The 12,378-nt window shown below is 46.4% G+C and overlaps 1 protein-coding gene across 1 annotated transcript in view; it reads left to right on the top strand.

Moving 5' to 3' along the window:
* The window catches only part of CFAP65 (cilia and flagella associated protein 65), a 176,814-nt gene that overhangs the window by 140,018 nt on the left and 24,418 nt on the right, over nt 1-12,378 (top strand). Inside the window, 3 exon segments of the mRNA XM_030210891.1 lie at nt 2,453-2,611; nt 3,207-3,350; nt 7,355-7,471. Coding sequence (XP_030066751.1) covers nt 2,453-2,611; nt 3,207-3,350; nt 7,355-7,471 — 420 coding nt within the window.

The following is a 12,378-nucleotide window of genomic DNA, read 5'->3' as shown; positions in this document are numbered from 1 at the left end:
TTATCAGTAAACCTATCTTACCTTTTTTAAACCCCCAACCTTTAAATCACCAGAGTGCAGAGTACAAAAAATGTTCACTTACTCAAAGAAATGTCCTCTTTTCTCAGAGCTTCTCAGAAAGTCCTAAGAGGGAGGTATAATAAACTATGCCCAACTCGGCCAAGTTTTGTTCTTCTTGGGCTGCCTCAGGTGCTAATCGTAAATATAAATGATGTAAAATATCACATAAACATAAAAATAAATCTGAAATTGATTACTTATATAGTGAAACAGTATTAAAATGATATAAAATGCAACATATAAATAAATCATACAATAAGCATTTAAAAAATGTCACCCAAATAAAATGTGCAGTATATTAAGTTGTTTAACTGTGTCACATGGTTTGTGATCCTGTCAGTCTAGGCAGCATATTTTCAAAATAAAACATTGAGAAAATTGCACAAAACGTGACTTAAACACACTACAGATTTGTTCCTAAGATGTGAGCATTGTGTCAATTGACAACTAAAATGTAGGAAAATAAAACACTTTAAAGTAGAATATGAAGGGCCTGATATTCAGCACTCCTGGCCAGTTAAATAGTGCGCTAATGTTCAGTGCAAGGTAGCTGATTATCTCTGCTGAATATTAGCACTTAGCGGCTAACTGGCTATATTGTGCGATATAGACGGCTATCTGCAAATAATCAAGTGCTGGCTAGCAAAGTTTAGCGGGCAAATTGGACCACATAAATAGCAGTTATGTCTTTGCCTGCTGTTAACTTAACCGGCCAGCGATGAATATCCACATAGCCGGTTCAGTTAAAGCCAACCAAAATAACCCTAGATATGGCCCAGCATTAAATGTTCAGGATCAGCACCGGTGGCGGCAGCTAACTGCGCTGCCTGCCGCTGGCTGAATATTGTGTGTGTGTATTTGTGTGTGGGGGAATTAATAGGGGGCACCACAACGTAAAAGTTCCTTTTCAATAAGTAAACATGACCAAAGGCCATTTAGATTCTTCAAGGGATGACATTGGGGTTACAGAGAGATACATTTCAGCTGGAAGGGTTTGTAATTCTGTTACTGTCATTCCGTTACCAGTAGTTTCAAAAGAAACTTGTATGGAAGTCTAACCTCTAACACATGCAGGAGCGATTGGGGTTAGATTCTATTCAGCCACCCCCCTAGATCACCAGGGAGCCTAAGATAGGCTGAGGGGGATTTCAGAAAGGGGAGGGGGCTTCTTTTGGACGGGGGTCAGAAAGGGGTTTTGCTGTTGGGGAGGAGGGAGGGGATATGCTTATTTTAAAGCAAACTGATATTCAGCCCACAACCCAGTTATCTAATCAGTAACACGCTAAATATCGCACTGATGGGCAGATGATCGAAAGCCCCGTGCTGTTCTGAACAGAGCTGTAAAAATAGTGCTGGAACAGTGCAGGGCTTTACCACCCCTATGATCTGCGATAATAGCATGCAAATTTATGTGCGGTATTATCTCTGATCATAGGGTAAAGTGCGGGAGGATTGTGCCTTAGCATGTGCTCAGGCACAATCTTATAGTGTGAAGCCCTGCCCAGCGCATCCCAGGATGCACTGGGCAGGGCTGGGCACCGCCATTTTCGAGGTGGTGCCAATGGGAGGCCACCTCCCTCCTCCAACAAAGGTAGGGGGTGGGGAGGAGAGCCACTAGACCACCAGGTTGGGGGGGGGGGGTTGATTCGCGGCCCACTGGGCCACCAGGGCTCTATTTGAGGGGATTCTAGGGGAGGTTAGGGGGCTGGAGAACCACTGGATCTCCAGCCCCCCTGAACTTGTTTCGGGGGGGGGGGGACTGGAAGTCCACCAGACCTCCAGCCCCCATATTGCTGGGGGGGGGGGGTGCCTGCTCCTGCCGGGGGGGGGGGGGATGCTAGCATGCAAATGCATGCTGGACAGAGCTCACAATTCCTCCCCAATGGTCTGCAAACCCTAACGCCAGCTCTGAGCTAGCGTAGGGTTTACCGCAGACCGCACGCCAGTGTTTGGTGCGCTGCTCACTGTTCATTGGGGAGGAATACATTTAGCATGCATTTGCATGCTGCTTGCACTAAGAGCCCTGTTTTGCATGCATTTGCATGCTAATTGTGTTCAGAGCCCGCAAACGCATTTCATGCACTCAGGGGCTCTGATCATGGGATGGTAGCAACGCAGGCGCTAGTATGGCGCTAACAGCCTCTAGTGCCTATGTTTGTTTCTGATCATTGACCCATGACTCAGTTCTGTTCTGGGTGTGGTCAGAGTCCGGATATTCAGTGCTAGTTCTGAATATCAGGGCAAAATTCAACTGGTGGCGGTCAGCATTTAAAAAATCTCTGACCGCTGCCACAAATGAGCCCCGAAAGACTGAGTGTCTGTTTCTTCTGACAGTTCTTTAATGATTAGGAAATGATCAGTCACTGATTCTCTTGTGTTCTCTGCAAACCAGGTAGACATTCCTATACATATCATTGGAGGTGATTCTACCTTCATCACATTTGAAGGCATCGGCTATGATAAGCATATTTTGGGAGACACCGCAGCCTTTGACGATTTTGTAGGCGGAGGATTGTCGACAGGAGCTCGGAAGCCAATTGTTCCTCGGCAGGTGAGGAATTCTTGGATATACACTGTATTAAAATCTAGATTTGGAAAGGTCTGGCTCCTTTTTCATCTCGAGAACCATGATTCACGTGCTAGAAGTAAGGTAGAGAATGCAGAAGGCTGTAAAGTGCATTGTGAGGTAGAGATTGACTCAAACACATTACAGTTCTGGAATGTGATCATAAGCTTCTTCAGTGAATTAGTTTGTGATTATGGTCCAAAAAGGCTGTGGATAAATGGACAAGACTTTGTTCATGACATAAAAAGCTATGGATAAGTGGGTGAGGTTTCTGATTGTGATCCGGAAAGGATTTATGATTATAACCCAGAAGGCTCATATTTCCTCACATCTTTGTTGCAATTTTACACGGGTTGTTTGGATGATGCTTGGGAGGTGGAAGGGTCAGGTTTAGTAGATCCCCAAAACACTCTCCCAGGGTCCTTCTTCATTCTTGCCAAATGTGTTTTGTTTTCTTGCAACTTTGGCTTGATGTGAACTGAAATACAAGCTGTGATATCACAACTTGTCACGATTCTGTGTCTAGGACATCTCTTACTTTGGTGGTAATAAACCTACCTTGTGTCATTTCTTTCTTCAGGTAGCCGTCCTATCAAAGCAGAACATTAACTTTGGGAACATTCCAGTACTTTCTAGATCCAGATGTCTCATTTTCCTAAACAACACTTCCGAACATGATGTCATCTATTTTAATTGGCTTTCAAGTTCTTCTAACATCTATGAGGTAAGTTGTCTTCTGTACCTGGCCAAGAGCAGTATGCCATATCGTGTACTTAGATTTCAAAAGATGACTTCCCAGAGGAGACTGTTGTCCTTTGTACCTAACACACGGGAAATGCATGTCCAGTGGAAGGTGCCCATCTTTTTGTCTTAGCATGGTGCAATCTAGTGGTGAAACAGGGATCTTTTCATGTTAATAGTTTCTTTATTTACTTTGAGCTGTAGTTTCTCGTACCCCTTTTCTTTATAAACATTAAATTAACCAGCAGATGGCACCATAGTAATGCAACATTCTATAGTCACCAGCTGTCAGAATTGATAGCTTAACCCCGAGCTGCTCTAAGCCACTGACATGACACTGAAAGTTGGTTCAGTTGTAGCTAACGTTTACAGTAGGCAATTTTGAGAATGGACAGGGGTTGAGGGAGAGGGAGTTACAGCCAAAAGGGAAAGCTGAGAAAAAATGTTCTTATAGACACAGGGGGCACACTTTCAAAAGGAAAGAACGTGCAAAAAGTGGCACAAGGGGCAGATGGACGTGTTTCTACCTTGAAACCATATAATCAAACAAACAAACAAAAAAAAACCCCTGCTATTTGCTGAAAGAAAAACATTTTGAGATCGGGCATTTTGGGGGTGTGACATGAGTGGTCTTACATGGTGTACATCGTTTTTTTTGCGATAGATAACAAAACGTCATGAATTAGACTTGCTTTAAAAGTGACTAGTTCAAGACCAAACTTGTCTTTTAACCCATTTTGGAGCATGGAGAGGTGGAATTGTTGATTTGTGAAAAAGAGTGGAGAGTTGCTGAGTGGTCTGTAACCTTTGTTTTATTACCCCTGTCTGGACCCTCACATTTCCTGCATTGCCACCTCTGTGTCTCACAATACCCCAATACCTCCCATTCAAACCTTACCTGCTTGTCTTCTGCCTCTCAGGGCTTGATACCCAAAGGCAGCCGTAAAATATGGCTCCCTCTGTAAAATTTAGCCAGTCGCAAACAGTGACCAATACACAAAAGGGAGGCTGGAACATCCCAGGATTCATCAGGCCGGGGCTGGGCGCTGCCACTTTGTACAGGGTGAGTCCTGAGACAGGAGGATGGGAGGTGTTGCTCCAGCCCTCCTGCCTCCATTTTTTTCAGGTACAGGAAGGGAGAAGAAGGAGGGGAGGGGGGTCACTAGACCACCAGGGACATTGTTGCCTTGGGGGGGGGGGGTCGGGGTCAGGGTCACTAGAACACCAGGGCCATTCTTGCTTGGGGGGGGGTCAAGAGGAGGTCGGGGGTTCACTGGACCACCAGGGATTGCTTACATGGGGGGCCCGGGAGGGGGTGCTGGGGGGGCCTTGGGGTCCACCGGACCACCAGGGATTTGTTACTTGTGGGGTGCAATGGGTCAGGGTCAGTACCACCAGGGAATTTTAACAATTTAGGGGGGTTGCTGGGGGGGGGGGAGTGGTCAGGAGGGGAGAGAGGTAGGGAGCAGAAGCATTGTGCTGAACAAATTTGTGGCAGTGGTCACTCCAAGGCAAAAAAACAGAGTAGTGGCTTATTTGATTAATGCATTGGAGTCCTGAGACAGGGAGAGACCTTTTTAGGGAAATAACTGGGAATATTGTATTTTAAGCCTAAATAAAAATGCCAACAATGTTACATGCAACAAAATCAGTCCCTGGCCTTTATTCAGGTTGCTGCTGCTCCTCATGGAGCATCCTTGGCTCATTGAGCATTTCCCCTATAGTATTTTTATGTCTCCCAGCTCCTGCTGCACATCTGTGCATGGGTCTGTGACCTGCAACAGGAGCTGGCGTAGGGTGGCTGTGAGGGTGGGCTCTGCCACGGGCATGGCAGCCGTTTCCAGTGGGGGTCAATATGCAGTCAGGTGCTGCATTGATGCCTGGGGGAGGGAGGCTGTTGGTCTGCCTGTTCTTCCCCCTCCAGTGGTGGCATGTCCCTCCGGGGATCTTCCTCCTCACCATCCTAGGCCTTCTCATCTGTAGGCTTGTCCGGGGTCGGAGCTGGCTGTTCGACAGCTGGAGGATAACCTGTTTGTTTAAAAGGTTTGTTGTTGAGAACAGCACATTGGATTATAAACTTGATCTTATGGAGACCCAAATGGTGGTCATATCCCTTAAATTACTAGGTGTTTATATTGATCAGGCTTTAACATTGGCTTATCAAATTTCATCTATAATAGAGTTCTTTTGGTATACTGTGGAAATTGAGACGCATTAGGAGATTTTTTTGAGATTTCTCAATTTGGGTTGCGGGTGCAGTCTTTAGTTTTATCTAAGCTAGATTATTGCAATCTTCTGCTGTTGGGTGCTCCTAAATATCAATTGTGTAGATTGCAATCTATAGAAAATACAGCAGTGACATTAATTTTTTTTGTTAAGAAAACATGATCATATTATTCAGTTCTGTTTACAATTGCACTGGTTGCCAATTGAAGCAAGAATTTTATTCAAATTTGCATGCATTTCGTTTAAAATTCTAACTGGAGACTCTCCGAACTACTTGATAGAGCAAGTGAAGTTTATAGATCTTAGGAAAAGTACAAGATCATACTATTCTTCTCCTTTTGCAGTTCCTTCTCCTAATAGCATGAATGGGTGGCAGAGCTGGTTGGTTGGGAGGCAGGGATAGTGCTGGGCAGACTTATACGGTCTGTGCTAGAGCCAGTGGTGGGAGGCAGGGATAGTGCTGGGCAGACTTATACGGTCTGTGCCAGAGCCGGTGGTGGGAGGCAGGGATAGTGCTGGGCAGACTTATACGGTCTGTGCCAGAGCTGGTGGTGGGAGGCGGGACTGGTAGTTGGGAGGCGGGGATAGTGCTGGGCAGACATACAGTCTGTGCCAGAGCTGGTGGTGGGAGGCGGGGTTGGTGGTTGGGAGGCGGGGATAGGGCTGGGCAGACTTATACGGTCTGTGCCCTGAAGAGGACAGTACAAATAAAAAAAGTAGCACATATGAATTTATCTTCTTGGGAAGACTGGATGGACCATGCAGGTCTTTTTCTGCCGTCATCTACTATGTTTACTATGTATAAAAAGATTTGGCTTTTTTAAGCAGTTGATGATGTCTCAGGCTCCCAATATTTGGATCTTACTTGCTTTAAAATTGGAGGATTTGAGTAGTTATGATAGTTTTAGGAAACTTCTGAATACTATTCTTTTTAAAAGAACATCGGTGTCTCAAAAGTCTTATTTGAGGCCCATTCAAACTGATGAACAAAGATCAAGACAAGCAGAGACCAGACTTCTCCTTTACAATATTTCTTAGGGTCTGAGACTGAGCATGCTATCAGTTCTGTGAAGAGGAAGGAGAAATCCCACACCTGAGAAACTCTCCTTCATTGACTTTATCAGGGAAATGGCTGAAGCCGTTGCATTTAAGTTAGAGACAGAGCAGGAACCCAGGACAGAAACTTTGGACATCCTCTAGTACCTCTACCCACCCAAGGAAACTGTGACAGTGCAGGCAAAAAAATGAGAATGTGAGAGACCCTTTTCTCTGTTTTGTGTATAAACAAGAAGGTTGCCCGTTGACTTTATGTATAGAGTTCAGAACACTGCCCTGAATATCTGGGTCTTGCCTGGCCACCAGAAGTTATGAGTGCCAGCCAATACTTTTGTAGCCCTACCTGCCCAGATGGTTATCCAGGCACCAGCACTGAATGGTGCCTGCATCACTTTCTGGGTTTGCAATGACTCTGCCCCTCTGGACTGCCCCAGCACCAACTGGAAGTGCCATATTGGTTTTGCTAGATTTTCAGCAGAATTTTCTGATTATGTGCTGCTGACAATCAAGTGATCTCCCACTGAATATCATCCTCTTGGTTCTTTATTCCCTCATACAACTCCTAGTTTTAAAAAAATGTGGTCCAATGAAACTTTTATGGTTTCAGTGAATTGGCCCCTAAAAGAGAAAGTGTGCAGCCACTTCTGGAAAGGCAGGGAACTAATTGACTGACTCATTGATTCTCTGGCCTGTTCTTTGTTGCAGATCCTGGTTACCAGCCCACAGTCAGGAATCATACAGCCTGGAGAGAGCATACCCTGTGTTGTGACACTGACTGCTTCTGAGGATGCCATGTTCTACAGCCTTGATCTGATTTGTGAGGTGAGACGTTGCAGTGGGATGTGCATTTCATCTGAAGGACATGGGAGATATTTCATGTTATTTTCAGCCCAAAACAGGAAAAACATATTTTGGAGGGGGGGGGGGGGGGGGGTTGCCCCTAAAGTGAATAAAATTAAAAATCAAAGCATAACAAAAATGCCCATAAACTACACAAAACGAAAGTTTTGAGCTGCCCACACCTACTCTGAAGAATCTCTTTTTGGGGTCTTATACCACACAGGCATTCTTGGGTACTTCTTTCTGTTTCATTGATTTCAGCATTTACTTAAAGCAGCAGGCAGGCTGAAAACCAGGGCAAGCCTAGTTAATCCCACTTCCACTCCTTGTGACCCTGGCAGGTCACTTCATCCTCCATTACCTCAGGTACAAAGTAAGGGGCCCTTTTACTAAAGCCTTGTGCAGTAATTCCGTTAGAGCATGCTAAATTTAATCAAAGGGCCCCTGGGTTGTAAACCCTCTGAGGACGGGGAAATACCTAGTGGACTTGAATGTTACAACTGAAAAATGTGTGAGCCAAATGCTAAGAAATACATAAATGATATTCGAGTACAAGTTCTTGCCCTGCAGGGCTCAAGGCCTATGAGCATATCTGATGCATTAGGGAGAACAGGACCTCCCTGCTGATTGAGAATGTCAGTGGGAGGTAGGATTTCAACCCTGGTCTTTTATTTTGCTCATATAAAAGTAACTCAGTCCTGGAGTGCCAGCAAAGGAGCTGGTCTGCAGGATAAGAACATAAGAATAGCCATACTGGGTCAGACCAGTGGTCCATCTAGCCTAGTATCCTGCTTCCAACAGTGGCCAATCCAGGTCACCAGTACTTGGCAGAACCCCAAAGAGCAACAAGATTCCATGCTACTAATCTCAGGTATTCAGGCATGAGACAAAGCATTTTACCTGTACTCGTAGTAGAAAATTCATGGATTTAAAGCAGAAAGAATGCCTTTCCTTCTGGGGCTTGTTTTTTGTTTTGGTAAAAGGATGTATGTGGTTAACTCTTGAATTTCAGATTTTTACTCGCCCCCTCCAGGAGAGACATGACTTATGGTAACTGTCTTTGAACAAAGTCCTATACATATGAAAGTACATAGCATATGTGGGAAAGTGTATTTGTCCATCTAGTATGGGGGAGGGGTACTTTTTTTGTTTATGTAATATGTTTCCTTAGCGTATGCAGCAGATGAATCCAAGAACTGGTCCATCTACCAGCAGGTGGAGATAGAGGTTACAAAGCTGAAGGCAGTGATACTTGACGGCCAGCTCTTCCTTCACCTCAGTACAGCTCTATCTCCAGCTGGTGGTGGACGGCGCTTCAGCAGCTCCTGGATTTGTCTGTTGGGGATACTCCTGGGTCCTGTGGGACAGTTGAGTTTAGGGGTGTCTGGCTGGTGGTGCCGACTTTGGGGGCATACTCAGTCTTCTGGGTCCCTGATTCACCCTTTCCCCCTTTGCCTCCCGGTCTTTAGAGCTCTAGCCTTCCTCACCAGTAAAAAAAACCCCAGAAGAAACAGAAGATTTGTGACAGGACCGGGCAGTACAGGGTTTCCCTGTCTTAGATGTTTCCTGTGGAGTCTGTGGTTATATGGTCCCCTCTGATAACCACCTAGTCTCAGAGAAGGCTGTAATATGTGGGAATTCTTTCTCTGATCCTTCTACTTACCATAAGAAATATACCATTTGGACAAGTGGGGCAATAGGGTTTCTGCCTTACACCCGCCCCAAGATATAGAGGACCAGCCACCCCCAAGATATGGGGTAGCAGAGAAGACAGAGGCTATGTTCCTTCCAAGGAGAAAGTCTTTATTCCTTACCAATCCAGATAATAACAATGAAAACAGCCAATAACAAATAGCAATTTGTTATGAGAGGGAGAGAGAGACCACCGCTGTAAAGATTTACTCACTGTTGATCATCTCAGCCTCTGCCTAAATACAATACAACAGTGACTTATATACCTTTTTGTACAATGGATTGGGCATCAATTCCCTCCCAAATCCTGCAGCTTGCAACTTCAGCTTATTTCTGTCTTACTGCATTGTTTACATAGAATGGAACACACTATCTGAATGTTATGGAACACAGCATCTTATAACAAGTCCAAGGTTTCTTTTACAGGAGATTGTAGCCGTCATTTTGCCACAGGAATTTCTCCAAGACCCAGGTCTTATCATTGTTTTGTCTAGTAACCTCAACACATTCTCGCTTTCAAACTGTGTATACATTTTTAGTGTCCTTGTGATGTAGAGTCAGTGGCACCAACTCTGTCAGGGAGGGGAAGAGCGCTCCTTGCTGTAGATCAGCATGACCTCGAATTCACAGCTTTCAGCAGAAAGATGCAGCACTCAGGCATTTTAAGTTTGAGCCTTTAGCTATGCAGTTCATGGGTCATAACTGACCTGTCAGTGGTCAGAAAAGTGCAAATCAATTCATAGTGCTGTGCTTTCAGTCTGTGTGCTGGTTAGGCAGCAGGCTGCTGCATCTGTGGAACTCTGCTTCTCCTCCAGAGACACTTCCTGTTCCGGGGCAGAGGAAGCTGCAGCGAACGAGCGAAGTTTGCGAAGTCGGAGCCCACAGGCGCGTGCTGCGGCACCCCCCCCCAGCGGCGTGCACCCGTGGGGGGCGCATTGGTGATCCGCCCCGGGTGCCATCCACGCTAGGAATGCCACTGCCTGGGAATAGCAGGTGCAGTAGGTTTTCCTTTTTTTTCTGCACCTTTTGCTCCTTTACAATTACAAGTGGGAGTTTCTAGGCTTAGTGCTTTTGGTGCCACCTTTCTGTGGGAAATGTTACGTATTGTTGTTTTCTGGGGCTAGTGCTCTGGTCTGCATGGTAACCATGGAACCTCAGTGCTGATGTCATGGGGGCTTTTGCTCCAGGTGCAGTAGCTTCAGCAAAATAGTTATGTTTTTTCTGGAAGATGGTTGGCTTTCAGCCTGAAGGCCACAGGTTTAAGGCTGGTTTGTGCATCATATTAGAAACTGTGGCCCTCAGCTCCTTTTCTATGGGGCATATTTTACTTCCCTTTTCGTAGCTGGGACAGTTTACACTAGGCTACAGTGCCAAAGGTTAGCAGTGGTGGTTTCCCACAGCAGCTCTACTCTTCTAGTTTTGCTGTCTGACACTGATTAAACTATTGCATTCCAGCTCCAGCTTCCACTGTATCTGTGGCACTTCTAGCTAGCTGTTTGTTGTAGTGTCTCTAAGGCTTTTATTGCACTTTTTCTTTATATTGGACAGCAGCTATATTCAGAGTTCCTTCAATTTTCCCTGTACTTCTCCCTTAGGAAGCATTTCTTTTCTTTCCTCTTTGGCCCCATCATCTGCGGTTGGCCGTTCTGAGCCCTCATGTTCAGTTCCAGGCTTTGCCTGTCGGCATGGCTATGGCTCCATTCACCTTTTCCTAGGTTTGGGAATTTGGCGGCATTCTCCTCAAGGACAGCATCAGAGTGCACCTTACTCTAGATGAGATCCGAGAGTTTATCTTCCCGGGTCTTCTTGGAATCCTTGAACTGGGTGGTCACCCTTCAAATGAGCCACCTCGTCCCATTCCAGACAGCTCTGGTACTCTGGTACGATTTTTTTCTTGACCGAGGACTGGAGGATCAGGTTCAGACTTGGGTGCGCAGTTTGCTCAGGGTGCTGATTCCTCGGGCTTGGCTATACAATCATGACTTGGACTCTGTGGCAGACACTTTGGAGGTAGTGCTGTGGGCGGTGCTTATAGACAACATCTACAGTTCTTGCTTCTCGTTGGGTGGTCTCCTGTGTTCCAGGAGTGCCAGTAGTGTCTTCCGTGGCTGTTCTTGGTACGCCGGTGCATGAACTGGTGGTTTCACAATTCCTCCCTTGGAAGCGATGCCTTGGTGCCTCCGCAGTCGATTGTGGTGGTCACAGATGCGAGTCTCTCGGACTGGAAAGATCTTTGCCTCCTCCTTCTGTCTCCGGGGTGGTGGATGGCACAGGGGACGGTGTAGCCGATCTCCCACCTGGATCTGCTTTTGGTGCTGTTCGTCTTCTAGCACTTCAGGGCACATTACGGGCTAGGCGGTGCTTCTGTCGTCGGAGAAGATGAGGCGGTGGCTGTTTCTTCGACAGAGTGGGACTTGGAGTCAGACTGTGGCCATCAGGGCGTGTCGCCCCGATGGAATGGGCAGAGGACCTCGTGTTCCATTTCTATGTGGCCCACTTTGCGGGCTTTTCCTACGGTGAGTTCTCTTTTCTGCCATCTTCTGGTCTTGGCAGAATGGTTATTCCGCACCAGTGCTTCTCCAACATGGCCTCAGGTAGAGAGCTCCATAGGTAGATCTGATGGCGTCCCGGCTGGACGCCCAGGTGCTTCCTTTCTTCTGTCATCGGAGAGAGGGTGATTTGGCAGGGCTGGTCATTCTATTGCATGCTTGGTCGGAGGGCATTCTTTGATAGTGTTTCCTCCGTGGCCTCTCTGCGGCCAAGTTCTTTTCAGATTGCTGTCCACCGGGGTCGAGTCATTCTGGTAGCTCCAGATTAACCATGGTGCCCTTGGTATGTGGATAGAGTGAGGCTCCTGGTGGTGCCTTCGTTTTGGATCTGCTTGACTCTGGGCTCTTCGTTCTGGATCCGCTTGACTCTGGGCTCTTCGTTCTGGGTCCGCTCCTGAGTGGATGATCCCTCTCGCTTTGGTCTTACGGCCTGGTGTTTTGAGAGGTCGACTCTGAGGAACAGAGTTCTTTGTGCGGTATGGTTATTGTTCTGTTGTGATCTTGTATGTGGTCCATGGTCCACTGCAACCGCGTATTCTCAGATGTTGAGGATTTTTTGAGACTGGTTGCGGCCCATGCTTGGTCTTCATTGTGGGCGTCTGTTCCTCAGCGATTGAGTTCTTTCTGCAGGATGTGTTGCAGAAGGGC

Source organism: Microcaecilia unicolor, chromosome 7, assembly GCF_901765095.1.
Source record: "Microcaecilia unicolor chromosome 7, aMicUni1.1, whole genome shotgun sequence".
In the NCBI taxonomy this organism is placed as follows: domain Eukaryota; kingdom Metazoa; phylum Chordata; class Amphibia; order Gymnophiona; family Siphonopidae; genus Microcaecilia; species Microcaecilia unicolor.
The sequence above is the reverse complement of the archived record's forward strand: the minus strand, read 5'-3'. Positions and strand labels throughout refer to the sequence as shown.